This window comes from Zootoca vivipara, chromosome 10 (genome assembly GCF_963506605.1).
Source record: "Zootoca vivipara chromosome 10, rZooViv1.1, whole genome shotgun sequence".
In the NCBI taxonomy this organism is placed as follows: domain Eukaryota; kingdom Metazoa; phylum Chordata; class Lepidosauria; order Squamata; family Lacertidae; genus Zootoca; species Zootoca vivipara.
This window is the reverse complement of record NC_083285.1, coordinates 15940469-15960774: the sequence shown is the minus strand read 5'-3', so window position 1 is coordinate 15960774 and position 20306 is coordinate 15940469. Positions and strand designations below refer to the sequence as shown.

At 44.5% G+C, this 20306-nt stretch overlaps 2 protein-coding genes across 2 annotated transcripts in view; both read left to right on the top strand.

The window, feature by feature from the left end:
* LOC132592735 (hyaluronidase-like) overlaps window positions 1–7717 on the top strand; it is a 20362-nt gene extending 12645 nt beyond the window's left edge. Inside the window, exon 4 of the mRNA XM_060279423.1 lies at window positions 7669–7717. Within this exon, the coding sequence (XP_060135406.1) occupies window positions 7669–7717 (49 nt within the window). The remainder of the gene's footprint in view (window positions 1–7668) is intronic.
* LOC118091109 (hyaluronidase-like) lies at window positions 7533–20306 on the top strand. The gene is made up of 5 exons (XM_060279422.1): window positions 7533–7573; window positions 7868–8726; window positions 11762–11851; window positions 14007–14329; window positions 20270–20306. The coding sequence occupies exons 2-5, from the start codon at window positions 7875–7877 to the stop codon at window positions 20304–20306; spliced, it is 1302 nt and encodes a 433-aa protein (XP_060135405.1). The 5' UTR covers window positions 7533–7573; window positions 7868–7874.

The window sequence follows — 20306 nt, the reverse complement described above, 5'->3', positions numbered from 1 at the left end:
AGGGTCTGTGAACTGGGGCTAACATTTCAATAAGCATAGGGGCCAACTCCTAGGGGCTGAGATTCCTTCACCTCCCCAATAGAACATTTGAGAACCACCCCTTCCCAAGTTAATGGGCATTGCCATTCAAATGTACACATAATGTGATTGATGATATGGGGTGGGGTTTACCTGCCTCCCCATATTTTATTCAAGTTGGCATCCCTTGCAATAAGGGGTACATTTTCATTTTCATTGCCTCACAGAAATAACAAACTCTCTACAATTATAGCTGATTGCCAAAATCTGTACAGTGCAAGTACAATATACAGTAATACCTCGGGTTACGAACACGATCCGTTCCGGGTCGCAGTTCATAACCCGAAAAGTTCGTAACCCGAACGCGACCCAAACCGCCATTTTGCGCACGCGCAAAGTGCTATTTTTGTGATTTTCGCGCTTTGCACATGCGCAAACCGCGCGCGCCGCTTCTGTGCACACACGCGGGGCAAACATACTTCCGGGTTTGTGCAGTTTGTAACCCAAATTATTCGCAACCCAAGGTGGTCGTAACCCGAGGTACGACTGTATTCCAAAAAGTAGCTTAGTTTAGAATACTGGCTAATTGTACAATTCTATACACGTCCACTCAGAAGCAAGTCCCACTGAGTTCATTGCAGTCTGCTCCCAGGTTACTAAGTTCACAGTTTCTACTATGAGAAAGTAATACAGTCGTACCTTGGATCCCGAACGCCTTGCGAGTCGAATGTTTTGGCTCCCGAATGCTGCAAACCTGGAAGTGAGTGTTCCGTTTTGCGAACGTCCTTTGGAAGCCGAATGTCTGACGCAGCTTCCACGACTTCCAGTTGCATGCAAGAAGCTCCTGCAGCCAATCGGAAGCTGTGCCTTGGTTGCTGAATGTTTTCGGAAGTCAAATGGACTTCTGGAATGGATTCCGTTCGACAACCAAGGTATGGCTGCACCTTATAAAACAGGCAGAGGCAACTTGCTCTCCAGAGGTTTTGGAACTACAACTCCCATGATCCCTGACCACTGGCCCTGTTAGCTAGGGATCATGGGAGTTGTAGTTCCAAAACATCTGGAGAGCCAAGGTTGCCTATGCCTGTTATAAAAAAGACTCAGCACCTTAAACTGATCAAAAATGATACCCTTCGAAAGGGTTAAAGGTAAAGGTAAAGGGACCCCTGACCATTAGGTCCAGTCGTGACCGACTCTGGGGTTGCACGCTCATCTCGCATTATTGGCCGAGGGAGCCGACGTATAGCTTCCAGGTCAGGTGGCCAGCATGACAAAGCCTCTTCTGGCAAACCAGAGCAGCACATGGAAACGCCGTTTACCTCCCCGCTGTAGCGGTTCCTTTTTATCTACTTGCATTTTGACGTGCTTTCAAACTGCTAGGTTGGCAGGAGCTGGGACCAAGCAATGGGAGCTCACCCCATCACAGGGATTCGAACTGCCAACCTTCTGATCAGCAAGCCCTAGGCTCTGTGGTTTAACCCACAGCGCCACCTGGGTCCCCCCCAAAGGGTTACACATACTGTATTAGCAATCACACACTAAACGTGTTTTTTTAATGAGACACTTGCAGAGCACAATTCGTTAGGAAATCAGATACCGCTTTTATGTAGGGAACAAGTTTCTCTTTACATTACAGGAAAAGTCGTTTCCTGTCAATCTGTGCCAGGTTCAGAGAGTGGGAGTGTTTGCAAATACAGGTTGTGCTAAAAATAAATTGGAAATGATAGTTTTGCACACAGAGAATGAGAGTCTGGAAACAATATGGGGCTTCAGGAAAAAACCAACAAGCATACCAACCTAAGCTTCTGTAATACACGGTTGCTCCAATGAAGATAAGGATGCAATGAGGATTCCATGCATAGAACATCTGCTGGATTCAGATCCATGAGCAGAAACTAGATGTGCATTAGATGCCCATTTGAATGTGCATCTCAAGGAAGCTGTTATCCATCTGTACTGAATTACTTTCTATGGGCTTCGGGGAAGAGTGTTTGCCTTTATTGCATAAGATTAAGTCATTACCTCTTTATATTTTTATTGCACAAGATTAAGACATCACCTCTTTACATTTCAAGAAACAGCAATACCTTTTGCATAAGATTCAGGCATTGTTTTTTTAATATTTAAAGTGGCAACAGTACTTTTTAGTTTTCCCATTAACAGCATAATACATATGCCATTTTCACTGCAAGGTCACTTGGTACTTGGCAATCGCATTCAAAGTCCCCCTTGCAAGCACTTATGCTATGCCTGCCATATGTCTGGAATTTTCCAGATATTGCCAGGATTTGTCCGCGAAAAACGGCGTCCGGGTGGAATTTTCAGAAGTCGGTTAAAATGTCTACTTACGTAATGTAAAATGAATGAATCTGTTCCAGACTTTTTAAAAAAACCCTAAAACAGCAATTTAACATGAATTTTACTGTCTAACGAGACCATTGATCCATAAAATGAAAGCAATAATCAATGTACTGTACTAAAAAATAAATAAGACAGTATTGTAGATGATAAAAATGAAAAAAAAATTTTTTTCTTCCCTGCACGGATGTTGGGGGGGGGGGCTTTTATCCATTTCCGCAGTCACAGAATCAATCAAACAGTAGCTGAACTGGGTTCCACACAGTCACAAAAACAAATTAACCGAAAAAGCCTCAAAAACAAAAACACAAAATAAATAGCAAAAACAAAAGCACCAAACTTAATCCATTCTGGAAGTCCGTTTGACTTCCGAAATGTTCAAAAACCAAGGCACAACTTCTGATTGGTGCAGGCACCCCTGAAGCAATAACCGACAACCACATCGGACGTTCAACTTCCAAAAATCGTTTGAAAAGCAGAACACTTACTTCTGGGTTTTCAGAGTTTGAGAACCAAAGTGTTTGAGAACCAAGGTACCACTGTATATACTTTTATTGCTTCTTGCCTTGTTCCCCACTTCAACTATTGATTGCCCCCACTTCCCTTACCTCCATATATAATCTGTTATCTAATTCCTTTAGTTTGCTTAGCTTGGATTGATTTTTCCAGCCCTATCTTCTAGAACAGAGGTAGGCAGCCTATGGCCCACCAGATGTTGTTGGGCTCCAACACCCACCAGGATGGCCAATGGCCATGGGTTATGGGCTTTGTAGTCCAGCAATATCTAGAGCAATGGATCTCAAACTTGGGTCTATAGCTGTTGTTGGACTACAGCCCTCATCATCCTTAACCACTGGTCCTGCTAGCGTCCAGAGGTACCGTGTTTCCCCTTTTTTAATACGTAGTCAAAAAGTAAGGCATGGCAGGGTTTTTAATCATTTGAGAAATGTAAGACATACCCCGAAAATAAGCCATACTTGTGCGACGTGCGGAGCAAGACCACCGAGCGCCCCAGCCAGCTAGCGGGACACAGCACGGTGGCCGCAACAGGAGGAGGAAGCCTGCCGGGTTGGGTCAGTGCCCGGAAGCGGCGGCGGCGGCTGCAGTGCCGATAAAGCATGCAGCAGTGCCGCACGGAGCACTGAGGGCACAAGCCAGCAGGACCCAGCTCCTGCAATGCCGGCCGTGGCAGGAGGAGGAAGCCTGCCAGGTCGCGTTGGCGTTCAGAAGCCACGGCGGCTACAGCGCTGACAAAGCGCGAAGCAGCGCCGCACTCTCTGTATGTGCATGTCCGTCCCTTTCTCTGTGCGCGTGCGCGTCTCTCTCTCTCTCTCCCCGTGCGTCTTTCTCTCTCTCTCCCCGTGTGCGCGCCTGTCTCTCTCTGTATTTTTGTGATCACGTCTCTCTCTCTCTCTCTCACTCCCCCCCCCGACAGAGAAAGGGTGCCGCGCAGGTTCCTCTTTGGCTTGTCATTCAGCTGCCCCGGCCTCCTCGCCGAGAGCTGACGCCGCTCCTCTCCCCCTCCTTCCCTTTCCCCCTCCCTTCCCTTCCTTCTGTCAGTCTGTCAGTTGGGGTTGCGCACGCCAGAGGCGCAGGCCCAAGCCTCGTCCCCCTCGCGCTTCCCTCACGAGCGTCTCGGAGCGGGACGGGTCCCGGCCTCCCTCCTCATTCCCCGGTCAGCGTGAGAGAGCCTGGGGAGCAGCCTCTATACCTCCGCACGCACGCACACACACCCAGCCGCCGCCGCCTTCAAAGCCATGGGAGATGAGCAGCCTCCCAGTGCTCCCACCCAACCGCAAGTGCTTCGACTGCGACCAGCGCAGTCCCACCTACACTGACATGACAGTGGGCAGCTTCATGTATACCTCCTGCTCCGGCATCCTACGAGGTTTAAATCCACCTCACAGAGTGAGGTGGCTGTCTCCTAGGCAGGTGGCCATCCAGCCTCTGCTTAGAAGCCTCCAAGGAAGGAGAGCCCTTGATTCAGGATGGGGAGGAGGGGAAACGGAGAGAATAGAAGAGGCATAAAATGTGCGCGGAAGAGAGCGCCAAGCGTCCTGAGCCAGTGGGACCCAGTTGTACCGGCACTTTAAAAAAAAGACACCCCCTGAAAATAAGCCACCGTGTGTTTTTTTGAGGAAAAAAAGTTGTAAGACGGTGTCTTAAAAAAGGGGAAACACGGTAGTGTTGTTGTTGTTGTTGCTGCTGTTGTTAGATTTTCATTCCACTCTTCGAAAGAAGCCTAGAATAGCAAACAACAAAGCAATAAAAACAGTACCTTTTTAAAAAAAATACAGACAACTCCCTCACAAGTAGTAATTCCTTCTTGCATTTGAGGGTTCGGAAAAATAAGTTACCAATACCCTTAAATTCTCGTTTCTAGGAAGATGTCAACAGGTATGGAAACCAAGGAGAAATAGAATGGTGGGGTTATAATGGAACGGAACTTCAGGAAGCTGCTTGCCTTCAGTACACAGAGGGATCTGATGAGGAATGAAGGACCAGGGATGGTTACTACCAAACCTGTTGGAAGCATCAGAGGAAGTGATGAGCAAATAATCTGTCTCCTTGGAAGACCCTGCTCTGCCTACATATAGGGTTAGTGTTAGGGCCATGAGAAATATAACAGAGTCAGAAGCAATAGTGTAGTGTAAATGGGTTGGCTCTTCAGTGGGGCTGGGGGAAGATGATGGGGGAAATCATTTCCCAGTAAGGGGCCCAGTAAGTGGGGCTGGGGGAAGATGATGGGGAAAATCATTTCCCAGTAAGGGGCCCAGTAAGTGGGGCTGGGGGAAGATGATGGGGGGAATCATTTCCTTTTTTTTGCAAAAAAAATCTTTATTAATATTAAAATCTATACAAAAAAAGAAATATACATTTCATTTGCACCATAATCAATAAAAAAACAACTTCCAAAACTTTAACACATCACTTTCATTTAAATTTTCTCTACTACTTGGAATCATTTCCCAGTAAGGGGCCCAGTAAGTGGGGCTGGGGGAAGATGATGGGGGGAATCATTTCCCAGTAAGGTGCCTCCGAGGATTCTGTCTGCCTCCTCCCACTCAGCTGCCCTACAGCTGAGGGGGAGGTGGCGGGCGGACCGTTTGGGGCAGTGTGGAGCCTGCGGGTGCCCAAGCCACCGTATCACTCCCAGGAGAGATGCATGGCTCGGGTGTGCTGCAGGCCCCACGGTGAGTGCCCCCCCGGCATTTTGTCACCCTTCCTCAGTGGTGACACCCGGGCTGGCCCACTCCTACCACACACCCCTTCCTCCACCCCTGGCTAGGCTACTGTACAAAGGCAAAATTTGCTTTCATTGATCCACCCACTTTGAATGAAAGGATTTGAACTATTCTACCCACATCACATAGCACGACAAATAGAGGCATTATGTTGGCATGACAGTTACATCAAAAAGTGTTGCAAAATGATGAGCCAAAGGAAATGTTTAGCATTGAGATATTGCTGCTGTGTGATACATTTCATCTTGTAAAACACTTGCTGGAACAATTTCTACGTTGTCAATATGTTGTGTATTACATACACTCAACAGCTAGTAATAATAATAATAAAACCTAATAAGACCAGTAGGAGGGGGGAAATGTATGTTTTATTTAATGTTTTTTATAGTAATCAAACCGACATACCAGGGATTGCTGATTAGTGACTGTTATTTTATCCATTTATGATGTGCTTTTAGAATGTTAATCAAGATTGGTTTGGAAACCTTACGGGGAATTCTATTGCAATTCTGTTTTTGGAATTGAACTTTCATCAAATGACTGATTAAATGTGAAAATACTGGTTTGCACAAATGAAGGCACACATTTACCTGAGAATAACGGAATATTGGGCTAGATTCAACTAAGTAGGGGCACTATTGAGAGCTACCACAAGTCCTGCTTGTGAAACAGGGCTTTCTCTCCCACCAACATATGCCTTGCACACAAGAGGAGGAGAGGAGAGGCATTAGGCAAGTAGAATGATAGTGTTGATAGAACGTTTGTGTTAGCTCACAACAACATCTGAGTAGGCAAGTACATGACAGTGCAATGCTATGTGTGTCTTCTCAGACTTAGTCCCATCAAGTTCAATGGGGCATACGGAATTGCAGCCTTCATCCCAGAGAAACCAATGGAACACTTTAGTAATTACTAGCCCAAGCGTCATTGATTTAAATGGGATCAAATCATGACTGACACTACAATCCTAGGCATGCCTACTCAAATATTTGCACCACTTAGTTAATTTCACTAACTCCAAGTTTATATACAGTGGTACCTCTACTTACAAATAACTCTACTTACGAATTTTTCTACTTACAAACGGAGCTCCGTCCACCATCTTGGATGCGGTTTAGATAGGATTTTTTCTACTTACAAATTTTTAGATAGGGTTGCTTCGACTTACGAATTTTTTCACCCAATGCATTCCTATGGGATTCGACTTACAATTTTTTTCGACTTACAAATGTGTGGTCGGAACGCATTAAATTCGTAAGTAGAGGTACCACTGTAGAATGACAATTGGATCAATCTGCACGTATTTTTCCAGGGCTACAACTTTTAATTCAGGCATGGTGAACCTTTTGACCCTCCAGATGTTGCTGAACTACAACTCCCATCAGCCTCATCAAGCCCGAGCAAAGGCCAGAGATGATGGGAGTTGTAGTTTAGCAACATCTGCAGGGCCAAAGGTTCCCCACAGCTATTCATCAATTGATGTCAGGGTCTGGGCAGAGGAGGAATGGTGGAGACTGCTTCCCCAGCCTGACCCTTCCAGACAAGGAGGAGACAGTTAAGCATTACAACACGGGTTTGAGGGAGGTCACAGCTCAGAGGCAGATGAGGGGAAAAGCTGGGAAATAATGGGAGAAGAGGAGGAAGAAGCACTAGGGGAGCGACAGCTGGTGGACACAGTGTCTTTAGAAAGCATCCCAGACCCCCCCCTTCTCCCAGAACATTGTGGGCCTTGAAAGTAGTAGAGCAAAGAGCTCAAAGGCCGAAGGCGCTTTCCACCACCCATAGCAATGACGCATGAGGAAGTGGGAGAGACAGATGGGGGGTTTTTTCACTTGGAGCAGCGCCATTGTTCTGAGGGACCACGTTCCCAAGCCCCTCTCTGTGAATATTGAATAAAAGCAGGTGGTAATGACTTTCCTTGTCTTGTCCGTTCCTGGCAACCTGCTGTGGGGGTTGGCTCCGCTGCCGCCTGACAATTAGAGGGGCAAAGTTCTTCCCGACCCTTGGCTGCCACTGTTCATTAACGTTTCTTTCTTATCTCTTTCAGTTTTTCCTTTGATGAAGTTACCCCATACTATGAGCCACGTGTGGATTAAATACCTAGCATTGTGGGTGTTGCTGATGGTCAACAATGGAAGTGAAATCATGCAGGCCAACAATGGAAGTGAAATCACGCAGGCCAACAATGGAAGTGAAATCACGCAGGCCAACAATGGAAGTGAAATCACGCAGGCCAACAATGGAAGTGAAACCATGCAGACGAGAGCGCCACTGTTCCCTAACAAACCATTTCTAGTGTTTTGGAATGCACCGACTGAACAGTGTCGGCGGCGCTACAAGGTTGATTTGGACCTCAACATTTTCGACATCGTGACAAATCCAAACGAGACTTTGAGCGGCTCCAGTGTGACAATATTCTATCACACTCATCTAGGGTACTATCCCCATGTAGAGGACAATGGCGAATCCATCAATGGCGGGGTGCCACAGAACGAGAGCCTCACCAAACACCTCATCAAAGCCAAGGCTGACATTGAGCGTGCCATCCCCATGAAGAAATTCCACGGGCTCGGGGTCATCGACTGGGAAAACTGGAGACCCGAATGGGATAGAAACTGGGGCCAAAAAGCAATTTACAGAAATAAGTCTCTTGAACTTGTCAGAAAGCAGTATCCTCAGTGGCCCGAGAACAAAATCAGGCAAGTTGCGAAGGAAGAGTTTGAAAATGCAGGGAGGGCTTTTATGAACAGCACCCTTCTCCTAGCTGAAGATATGAGGCCAAATGGACTCTGGGGTTACTACCTCTACCCAGACTGCTACAATTATGATTACAAGAACCACCCAGACACGTACACAGGCAAATGTCCAGACATTGAAACTTTGCGGAATGATAATCTGCTTTGGCTGTGGAAAGAAAGCACGGCCCTTTACCCTTCCATATACCTGGAGTACATGCTGAAGGGCAGCCCAAACGCTTTGAAATTTGTACACCATCGGGTTAAAGAAGCGATACGCATTGCTTCAATCGCTCGGAAGGACTATGCTTTGCCTGTTTTTGTGTATGCTAGGCCATATTATACCAATACATTCGATGCTTTTCCAGAGGTAAGGATGCCGGCATCTAATAAGCTCTCAGATCCACTAACACGTGTTACCCTTTCTGATATTCTTGCATATTGATGTGATTGTACAGAGGTGGAAACCATAATGTCAGAGAAAGGGACTTATGGAAGATCTCAGGACAGCTTTTGCTAGTGATCTGTACTTTGAAACCAGGACTCCCTGCTATGGAAGGTGGATTGCAGACTTCTCTTAAATCTGAGGTTACACTAGTGATGCCAAATATTCACATTCAGCAGCAATATGCATAAAAGAGACTGCAAAGGTGCTATGGGCTCCCATTCAGGGCCTGGCAGTTAGAGGTCCTCAAAGATGTGTCTTTATGGCAGGGATAGGGAACTTGTAGCTCTCCCAGACATACAACTCCCACCATTCCTTTTTTTAAAAAAATATTTATTATTTTTTCAGGTATACGTTTTCCACAACTAAACATACAGCAATACATCAAATGACTTCCCTTCTTCTTTCCCCATGGTTCCTTAGACTTCCAAAATTAACTGCATATTCTATTTCCTCCATCTAGTTCCACCCTTTCCATTATATATTACTCTAAATTATACTGTTTAATTTACAATAATGCCGCTAGCATTTTCACTTGCTTTCAATTGTTTCCCAAACACTCCACAAATAATTTCCATTCCTCTTTATACACCTGTTCTTCTTGTTCTCTTACCTTGCTGGTTAGGCCTGCTAGCTCTGCACATTCCATCATTTTCAGCTCTTCCTCCTCCTCTGGACCGTCTCCCACCTTGCATTTCTGAGCTAACATATTCCGAGCTGCTGTCATTGCATACGGAAATAGCTTTTTCTGCCCCCTGTCTGTACCATACCCGAAAGAAATGCCTCTGGGTTGTTGGTTTTTTTGGGTGTGTGTGTGGTGGTGTTCTTTTAAACAATTTTTTCATTTCATTATTAATCATTTCCCAATACAGTCGTACCTTGGTTTTTGAACAGCTTAGTTCTCAAACGTTTCGGCTCCCAAACACCACAATATTTCGGTTTGCAAACTCATCTTGGGGGGTGCACAACAGTTAATAAAATACAAATCTAAAATCAAATATGCAATGATTACAAACAGTACAGATCTCATCCCTCCACAGATGCTCGACAGAACAGAAACATCTTCATGTGGCAATGAAATTTTGGAAAAACAAGCTTTTCCATTCCCAGCAGTTTTTTTTTAAAAGAACTGGCAACATATATTTCCATTTTCATTGTCACTCAGAACCTGCAGAACATGTTTTAAATCAGCTGTAGTTTCCAGACCATCTTCAAGAGCAGCCTTATGTAAAGCACGTTACAGTCGTACCTTGCTTCTCGAACGCCTTGCTTCCAAATCCCGCAAACTCGGAAGTGAGTGTTCCGGGTTGCAAACGTTTTTCGGAAACTGAACATCTGATGCAGCTTCTGTGGCTTCTGATTGAGTGCAGGAAGCTCCTGCAGCCAATCGGAAGCCTCGCCTTGGTTTTCGAACATTTTTGGAAGTCGAGCGGACTTCCGGAATGGATTCCATTCGAGAACCAAGGTACGACAATACTAGGAAGTAAAGAAGTTACTCGGGTGTTGACCAGGCATCCCCAAACTGTGGCCCTCCAGATGTTTTGGCCTACAACTCCCATGGTCCCTAGCTAACAGGAGCAGTGGTTGGGGAAGATGGAAATTGTAGTCCAAAACATCTGGAAGGCCAAAGTCTGGGGATGCCTGGTGTAGACCATCATGGCTAGGCAACTCCAGTCCAGGAAGGATTTCAGCTGGCAAACCAGCCATAGATGGCAATAGCTGTTGCTGCATCCATCTGGGTTTCCAATGCTGGTTCTGGGAGTATGTTCACCTGATTATGCAGAGATTTCCACTTCAGACCTCCCACATAGGTTTGACACTGAAGCTGATGGAGGTGAAGTTAGCCTGCAGAGCCCCTTCTTCTCTGTCTACATGTAGGAGGAGGCAGGTAGAGCTATGTTGTCTAAACTTTCTATCACTTGTATGCATTCAAGGCAGTTCTGGTGGATACAAAATTCCCTACATTTCAGTTCTGTACTCAAGTTGTGTACTTAAAGCACGCAACCTCCTCTGAAAAACCTGGGGAACTGTGGTTTGTTATAAGGGTGGTGGAAATTGGAGCTCCGTAGGAGATAAACTACAGTTCCCAGGATTCTTTGAGGGCAGCAATCTACTTTAAATGTATGGTGTGTGCAGAACCTCTCAAAGCAGGCCACTTTATGATTTTAATGGATGGTTCACTTTGCTTCAAAGGTTATATGTTTACTGTGTTCTAACCTCATCATTTGGGTGTCTCTTGAAACTGCCACCATTGCTTTTACTGCAGACAGTGTTTGCTTATTTATTTTTTTAAAAAAGAGAGTTGATAGTGGCACGAGAAAGGTATTATTGCCTATGGCAGGCATCCCCAAACTGCGGCCCTCCAGATGTTTTGGCCTACAACTCCCATGATCCCTAGCTAAAGGACCAGTAGTCAGGGATGATGGGAATTGTAGTCCAGAACATCTGGAGGGCCGAAGTTTGGGGATGCCTGGCCTATGGTGTGCGCATTCAACACACTGAGATCTCTGGCAAACAGGCGCTAAAGAGTATTATTGTAGTGTTTCAAAAACCATCCAAGCTTGTTTCACGAGAGGTGACCCCCCCAACCCCCCCTGAAAAAAATGGGTGGGTACAAAATGGACAATGATGCTTTGACTGTGCAGCGTGCTCTATTAGGGTTGCCATGTGTCCTCTTTTTTCCAGGAAACACCCTCTTTTCCAGGGGTGAAATTTCTGTCCGGGTGGATATTTTTTAAAAAATTTGGCTATACTTTCTGGATGAGATGTAGACATAACGGGTGGCTGAAGACTTGCTGTCCTCTTCTCTTCTCCTGACCCCCCTCAGCAATATATCACAGCTTCTATAGCCTACATGTTGTAGGGGTATTTAGAATGAGAGCTGTCACAGCATCCTCTTTCTTGCTTGTCAAAATATGGCAACCCTATTATATTATGCATATCCGTGGCTTACTTTTCAGGAAGACTTGGTGAACACTATTGGCGAGAGTGCAGCTTTGGGGGCAGCAGGAGTTGTCCTGTGGGGAACCATGGAGTATGCCAGATCTACTGTAAGTGAATTTGGGTTAAGAAAAATGAGCTGAGTTTTGCCGGAATTCTCGGGGACCCCCCCTCCTCCTACACTTATCCCCAATCCCCAAAAGATGGCAGCAAAGATAGCAGGTTCTAGCTATTTCTATGGCCCACAGATCTGGGAATGGCAATATGCATTCCAAGATTGGCCTTCCCAGAAAAAAGATCTCCAATAGTTTAGCTCATGGGTAGGCAAACTAAGGCCCGGGGGCCCAATCGCCTTCTCAATCCGGCCCGCCGACGGTCCGGGAATCAGCGCGTTTTTACATGAGTAGAAAGTGCCCTTTTATTTAATATGCATCTCTGGGTTATTTGTGGGACATAGAAATTTTTTCACCCCCCCCCAAAAAAAATCTAGTCCGGCCCCTCACAAGGTCTGAGGGACAGTGGACCGGCCCCCTGCTGAAAAAGCTTACTGACCCCCATACGAATCCCCAAATCAAATTTATTTTATTTTATTTATTTTATTTGTTGGTACTGATCCAAAGATATACAGAAATACATAGCCATTGCAAAGTATTTTTTATCATATACTGAGATAAAACAACTAATTAATCTAAAAAAGAGCAAAGAAAATACAAGGAAATGAGAAATCTAAAGGAGAGAGCAGAAGAGAAGGAAAAGAAAGAAAAAACTAAAGAAAGACAGAGTAGAATAAAAGGATTTCCGGCTCTCTGCAGCTACATATAACATTCATTCTTTAGAATGCAACCATTCTATCTTCTATAAGCTAGTATTTTTTTTTCAACCTTCAAATCCAGATATTACAAGTTCATTTTCTCTTTTATGCAAAAGTCCATAAGAAATTTCCAATCCTTAACAAATGTTATTAATGGTTTTTCTCTAATTAAGCATGTTGCTTTAGCCATCTCAGGTAAGTCCAATAATTTTATCAGTCATTCTCTAAGTGGTTAAGGCACACACACACACATCAAATTTAGAATACATCTGAACAGGGCAAGCTCGGTGGCTCATCTGAGTTAGAGGTAAACCTAGAGATTTGCATGTAGTTGTTGTGCGCATGCATTTGGAATAATATGGACTCAGCTACATTAGTAAAGAAAAATCATTTTATATGTGTTATAACGCTGTGACGCCAGGTGGCGCTGTAGAGTTCCGTCTTTCGCCAATGTGATTTCCCACTTTGAGGTTTACAACACGTTTTCCTGAAACGCTTTCCTGATGTGTCTAGATCCAGCCTATAGCAACACTTGGGGTGTCACATGTAGAATGCACAGGCTGTGCAACATTTTGTGTTGAAGAACTCAAACCCAAACTTTAATTCTTTGGTAGCGTGCAATAGAGATATTCTAATGAATGTACTCATTTTGTGCATGTGCGATTTTGGCTTCAAAAATCTGTGATCTACCAAACCTATTTATGCTAGACTTTGAATGGGGAAGCAAAGAGGAAGTTACTACCATACTTGCCTTTAGGAGACTGGATGATGGGGAGAACCTGGTACTAGGATTAGCAAAAGTCAGACCAAACACTTTCCTTACCCACACATTTCGTCATTGTTCTCTGTACTCCATAAATTTAGGAATAAACAAACAAAGCTGAGATTTTTGTGTTTCAAAGAAGTTTCATAGTCACTCATGACTGAACCCATTTCATATTCCCTTGAACATGCATAGGCAAACTCGGCTCTCCAGATGTTTTGGGACTACAACACCCACCATACCTGATCACTGGTTCTGTTAGCTAGGGATTATGGGAGTTGTAGTCCCAAAATATCTGGAGGGCTGAGTTTGCCTATGCCTGCCCTTGAACAAATATCTGTGCTAGTCATTTAGACAATACAGTGGTACCTTGGTTCTCGAACGAAATCCGTTCTGGAAGCCTATTTGGCTTCTGAAATGTTCGAAAACCGAGGTGTGGCTTCCCATTGGTTGCAAGAGCTTCTTGCACTCAGTGGAAGCCACGTCGGATGTTCAGGTTCTGAAAAACATTCGAAAACAGGAACAGAAGTGTTCGAGAGCCGAGGTTTGACTGTAGTGCCAACTGCTTAGAGGTGGAATCCTATAGAACCAATTACCTGGGAATAAGATCCATTGCACTCAGTGGGGCCTATTTCTGAGAAGACATCTATAGGATTGCTCTGTAAGGAAACCTCTCTTTGCTTTCTTTTAGGACAACTGTTTAACTGTGAAAAAGTACGTGGATGGCCTCTTGGGACATTACATCATTAATGTGACCTCTGCGGCCAAGCTCTGCAGCAAAGTTCTCTGTAAGGAGAATGGACGATGCATTCGTAAAAACAGTGAATCGGATGCCTACCTGCACTTGTCTCCGGACAGTTTTAAGATTTGGCTCGATACCTCTGAAACGGGGAGAAGAGTGGTTGTGGAAGGAAATCTGAGGCAGGAGGACATGGAGGTCATGAAAGAGAAATTCATCTGCCAGTGTTACCAAGGGTGGGTGGGGTTATTTTGTGAACTGCCTACTCAAACCAGGTGGTGCAAACCTGGTTCCGTTTTTTGTTCTTTGTTTTTAATCTGGTTTTTTGTTTTTAATCTCACTGGTTTTGGTATTTTCTTTTTAATCAATGCGCTTTGCAAATATAGGTAAACAAATTTGTTAGAAGACCAAACTTGTTGGTGCTATTTCTGCCTTGGGCAAAATTAATCCAAACTGTTATGTTGAACAACATGGAATTCAATATACGGTACATCAGGAATTATATTCTTAGATTAAATGACATCCCAACAATACAGAAAAGCGCTCTTAGATGTACCTGCAAGAGACCTAAAATTGGCAGTGGTAAGGAATCTTGGGGAATAAATGTATTGCTGAGAATAATTCATTTTTCGTTTCTGCATTATGAACAATCTTGTATAATTCTAAAGCTTGCACACTAAAATAGCAACTTTTGTACTTTATTACAGTATTCGAATGTAACAGGCACAACATTCCAAACAGATGCAACCTTCTAAAATAAAATAAAATAAAATAAAATAATGTTACAGTCTTCATTAAAGGGTGCAGACTACTCATTCCCTTCCACTACTGTTCCCATTCTACATTTCCACTTCCCTTATCAAATTGGCACTCAGTATTTCACAGCTATTGAGCACACTCAATTCCCACCAGGCTTTTTTTTTTGCCCCCTAGATTTGTTTCAAAACTTTTTAAGTTTATGTCTGCAAATTTGGGGATAATACCTTCTTCTCACTTTTTGGTGGCCCCATTTTGACTCTAATCCAGCCAGCACACACCACCTGAATTCATTCTCCGAGGGAATGGTGATCATTATGGCGTTCATTCCCACAAAGCTTGCTCTTATTCCATTTTGCACATGCTTCATCTGTTTAGATGTAAAAGAATGAATAAATGATTGAAACATACAGGAGTCCTAGAGAGCCAATGTGGTGGGATGGCGATAGATTGTTGGACTGGGTCCTGGGAGACCAGCGTTTAAATCTCCACTCAGTCATGGGTGACTGTGGGCCAGTCACTGCCTCTCTGTCTATCCTACATCACATGGTTGTTGTTGAGAATAAATGAGGAGGGGGAGAACAATAGACGCCATCTTGAGTTCCTGGGAGGAAAGGTGAAATATGAATGGAATAAATAAATACACCGCAGTAGCACAAATGAAACTAAATTCTATATAGAATACATATTCAGATTATGACTGATGTTTGTCTGATTTCGCCCCCTTAACAATCCAAACTACATGTGAATTCCAATTACCCAAACCTTAGATAGATGTATTCCTGATTTCCACAATTGACTGTGTGTTACTATGGCCAACAAGGAAACATTCCATGTCCTTAATAATAATAATAATAATAATAATAGTAATATTTATACCCTGCCCCTTTGACTGGGTTGCCCCAGCCACTCTGTGTGGCTTCCAACATATTTAGATACATAATAAAATGTTTCGCTATACAGGGCTACCTTCAAATGTCTTCTACAGGTTGTATAGTTAGTTACTAATCTCCTTGGCTCAGGGGTCACATAACTCCCTATCCTCCAATATTTTTCCAATGAAAATATGGACTTCCTAAGGAAAAGTGGGACATTCTGGTATCAAACCAGAAACCAGGACAGCTTCTTTAAATCAGGGACTATCCCTGGAACTAGGGCTATCATTTCAATAAGCATAGGGGCCAACTCCTTGGGGCTGAGATTCCTTCACCTCCCCAATAGAACATTTGAGAACCACCCCTTCCCAAGTTAATGGGCATTGCCATTCAAATGTACACATAATGTGATTGATGATGTGGGGTGGGGTTTACCTGCCTCCCCATATTTTATTCAAGTTGTCACCCCTGGCAATAAGGGGTACATTTTCATTGCCTCACAGAAATAACAAACTCTCTACAATTACAGCTGATTGCCAAAATCTGTACAGTGCAAGTACAATATACAGTAATACCTCGGGTTACGAACATGATCCGTTCCGGGTCACAGTTCATAACCCGAAAAGTTCCTAACCCGAATGCGACCCGAACCGCCATTTTGCGCATGCGCAAAGCGCTATTTTTGCGATTTTCGTCCGCTTCTGCGCACGCGCGCGGGGGCGAAAATTTTTCTGATCCCTGACCACTGGCCCTGTTAGCTAGGGATCATGGGAGTTGTAGTTCCAAAACATCTGGAGAGCCAAGGTTGCCTATGCCTGTTATAAAAAAGACTCAGCACCTTAAACTGATCAAAAATGATACCCTCAGAAAGGGTTAAAGGTAAAGGTAAAGGGACCCCTGACCATTAGGTCCAGTCGTGACCGACTCTGGGGTTGCGCGCTCATCTCACATTATTGGCCGAGGGAGCCGGCGTATAGCTTCCAGGTCAGGTGGCCAGCATGACAAAGCCTCTTCTGGCAAACCAGAGCAGCACATGGAAACGCCGTTTACCTTCCCGCTGTAGCGGTTCCTATTTATCTACTTGCATTTTGACGTGCTTTCGAACTGCTAGGTTGGCAGGAGCTGGGACCAAGCAACGGGAGCTCACCCCATCATAGGGATTCGAACCGCCGACCTTCTGATCAGCAAGCCCTAGGCTCTGTGGTTTAACCCACAGCGCCACCTGGGTCTCCCCCAAAGGGTTACACTTCCAGGCACGCCTGGAAGAAGCGGACCATTTGGATCTCTTCCAGTCAGGGTTCAGGCCTCATCATGGGACTGAAACGGCCCTGGTCGCACTGGTTGATGATCTCCGGTGGGCTAGAGACAAAGGTGAGAGCTGCTTCCTAGTCCTGCTGGATTTCTCTGCGGCTTTTGACACCATCGACCATAACATCCTTCTGGACCGTCTGTGGGGGTTGGGAGCTGGGGGCACTGTTATACAGTGGTTCCGCTCCTTCTTCCTGGGCCGTGTTCAGAAAGTGGTGGTGGGGGATGAGTGTTCAGACCCCTGGGCTCTCACTTGTGGGGTGCCTCAGGGTTCTGTCCTCTCCCCCATGCTGTTTAACATCTACATGCAGCCGCTGGGAGAGATCATCAGGGGGTTTGGGCTGGGTGTTCATCAGTATGCGGATGATACCCAGCTCTACCTCTCTTTCAAATCAGAACCAGCGAGGGCAGTGAAGGTCCTGTGTGAGTGCCTGGAGGCGGTTGGAGGATGGATGGCGGCTAACAGATTGAGGTTGAATCCTGACAAGACAGAAGTACTGTTCGTGGGGGACAGGAGGCGGGCAGGTGTGGAGGATTCCCTGGTTCTGAACGGGGTAACTGTGCCCCTAAAAGACCAGGTGCGCAGCCTGGGAGTCATTTTGGACTCACAGCTGTCCATGGAGGCGCAGGTCAATTCTGTGTCCAGGGCAGCTGTCTATCAGCTCCATCTGGTACGCAGGCTGAGACCCTACCTGCCTGCAGACTGTCTCGCCAGAGTGGTGCATGCTCTAGTTATCTCTCGCTTGGACTACTGCAATGTGCTCTACGTGGGGCTACCTTTGAAGGTGACTCGAAAACTACAATAAATCCAGAATGCGGCAGCTAGACTGGTGACTGGGAGCAGCCGCCGAGACCACATAACACCGGTCTTGAAAGATCTACATTGGCTCCCAGTATGTTTCCGAGCACAATTCAAAGTGTTGGTGCTGACCTTTAAAGCCCTAAATGGCCTCGGTCCAGTATACCTGAAGGAGCGTCTCCATCTCCATCATTCTGCCCAGACACTGAGGTCCAGCACTGAGGGCCTTCTGGCAGTTCCCTCGTTGCGAGAAGCCAAGTTGCAGGGAACTAGGCAGAGGGCCTTCTCGGTGGTGGCGCCTGCCCTGTGGAACGCCCTCCCAACAGATGTCAAAGAGGAAAACAACTATACCAGACTTTTAGAAGACATCTGAAGGCAGCCCTGTTCAGGGAGGCTTTTAATGTTTAATAGATTATTGTGTTTTATTTTTCTGTTGGAAGCCGCCCAGAGTGGCTGGGGAGACCCGGCCAGATGGGCGGGGTATAAATAATAAATTATTATTATTATTATTATTATTATTATTATTATTATTATTATTACATACTGTATTAGCAATCACACTCTAAACGTGTTTTTTTAATGAGACACTTGCAGAGCACAATTCGTTAGGAAATCAGATACCGCTTTTATGTAGGGAACAAGTTTCTCTTTACATTACAGGAAAAGTCGTTTCCTGTCAATCTGTGCCAGGTTCAGAGAGTGGGAGTGTTTGCAAATACAGGTTGTGCTAAAAATAAATTGGAAATGATAGTTTTGCACACAGAGAATGAGAGTCTGGAAACAATATGGGGCTTCAGGAAAAAACCAACAAGCATACCAACCTAAGCTTCTATAATACACGGTCGCTCCAGTCAAGATAAGGATGCAATGAGGATTCCATGCATAGAACATCTGCTGGATTCAGATCCATGAGCAGAAACTAGATGTGTATTATATGCCCATTTGAATGTGCATCTCAAGGAAGCTGTTATCCATCTGTACTGAATTACTTTCTATGGGCTTCGGGGAAGAGTGTTTGCCTTTATTGCATAAGATTAAGTCATTACCTCTTTATATTTTTATTGCACAAGATTAAGACATCACCTCTTTACATTTCAAGAAACAGCAATACCTTTTGCATAAGATTCAGGCATTGTTTTTTTAATATTTAAAGTGGCAACAGTACTTTTTAGTTTTCCCATTAACAGCATAATACATATGCCATTTTCACTGCAAGGTCACTTGGTACTTGGCAATCGCATTCAAAGTCCCCCTTGCAAGCACTTATGCTATGCCTGCCATATGTCTGGAATTTTCCAGATATTGCCAGGATTTGTCCGCGAAAAACGGCGTCCGGGTGGAATTTTCAGAAGTCGGTTAAAATGTCTACTTACGTAATGTAAAATGAATGAATCTGTTCCAGACTTTTTAAAAAAACCCTAAAACAGCAATTTAACATGAATTTTATTGTCTAACGAGACCATTGATCCATAAAATGAAAGCAATAATCAATGCACTGTACTAAAAAATAAATAAGACAGTATTGTAGATGATAAAAATGAAAATTTTATTTTTTTCTTCCCTGCACGGATGTTTTTTTTTTTGGGGGGGGGCTTCTATCCATTTCCGCAGTCACAGAATCAATCAAACAGTAGCTGAACTGGGTTCCACACAGTCACAAAAACAAATTAACCGGAAAAGCCTCAAAAACAAAAGCACAAAATAAATAGCAAAAACAAAAGCACCAGACTTAAGGCATTCTGGAAGTCCATTTGATTTCCGAAATGTTCAAAAACCAAGGCACAACTTCTGATTGGTGCAGGCGCCCCTGAAGCAATAACTGACAACCACATCAGACGTTCAACTTCCAAAAATCGTTTGAAAAGCAGAACACTTACTTCTGGGTTTTCGGAGTTTGAGAACCAAAGTGTTTGAAAACCAAGGTACCACTGTATATACTTTTATTGCTTCTTGCCTTGTTCCCCACTTCAACTATTGATTGCCCCCACTTCCCTTACCTCCATATATCATCTGTTATCTAATTCCCTTAGTTTGCTTAGCTTGGATTGATTTTTCCAGCCCTATCTTCTAGAACAGAGGTAGGTAGCCTATGGCCCACCAGATGTTGTTGGGCTCCAACACCGACCAGGGTGGCCAATGGCCATGGGTTATGTATGGGCCTTGTAGTCCAGCAATATCTAGAGCAATGGATCTCAAACTTAGGTCTACAGCTGTTGTTGGACTACAGCCCTCATCACCCTTAACCACTGGTCCTGCTAGCGTCCAGAAGTAGTGTTGTTGTTGTTGCTGCTGCTGTTAGATTTTCATTCCACTCTTCGAAAGAAGCCTAGAATAGCAAACAACAAAGCAATAAAAACAGTACCTTTTTTAAAAATACAGACAACTCCCCCCTGAATTACCTCACAAGTAGTAATTCCTTCTTGCATTTGAGGGTTCGGAAAAATAAGTTACCAATACCCTCAAATTCTCGTTTCTAGGAAGATGTCAACAGGCATGGAAACCAAGGAGAAATAG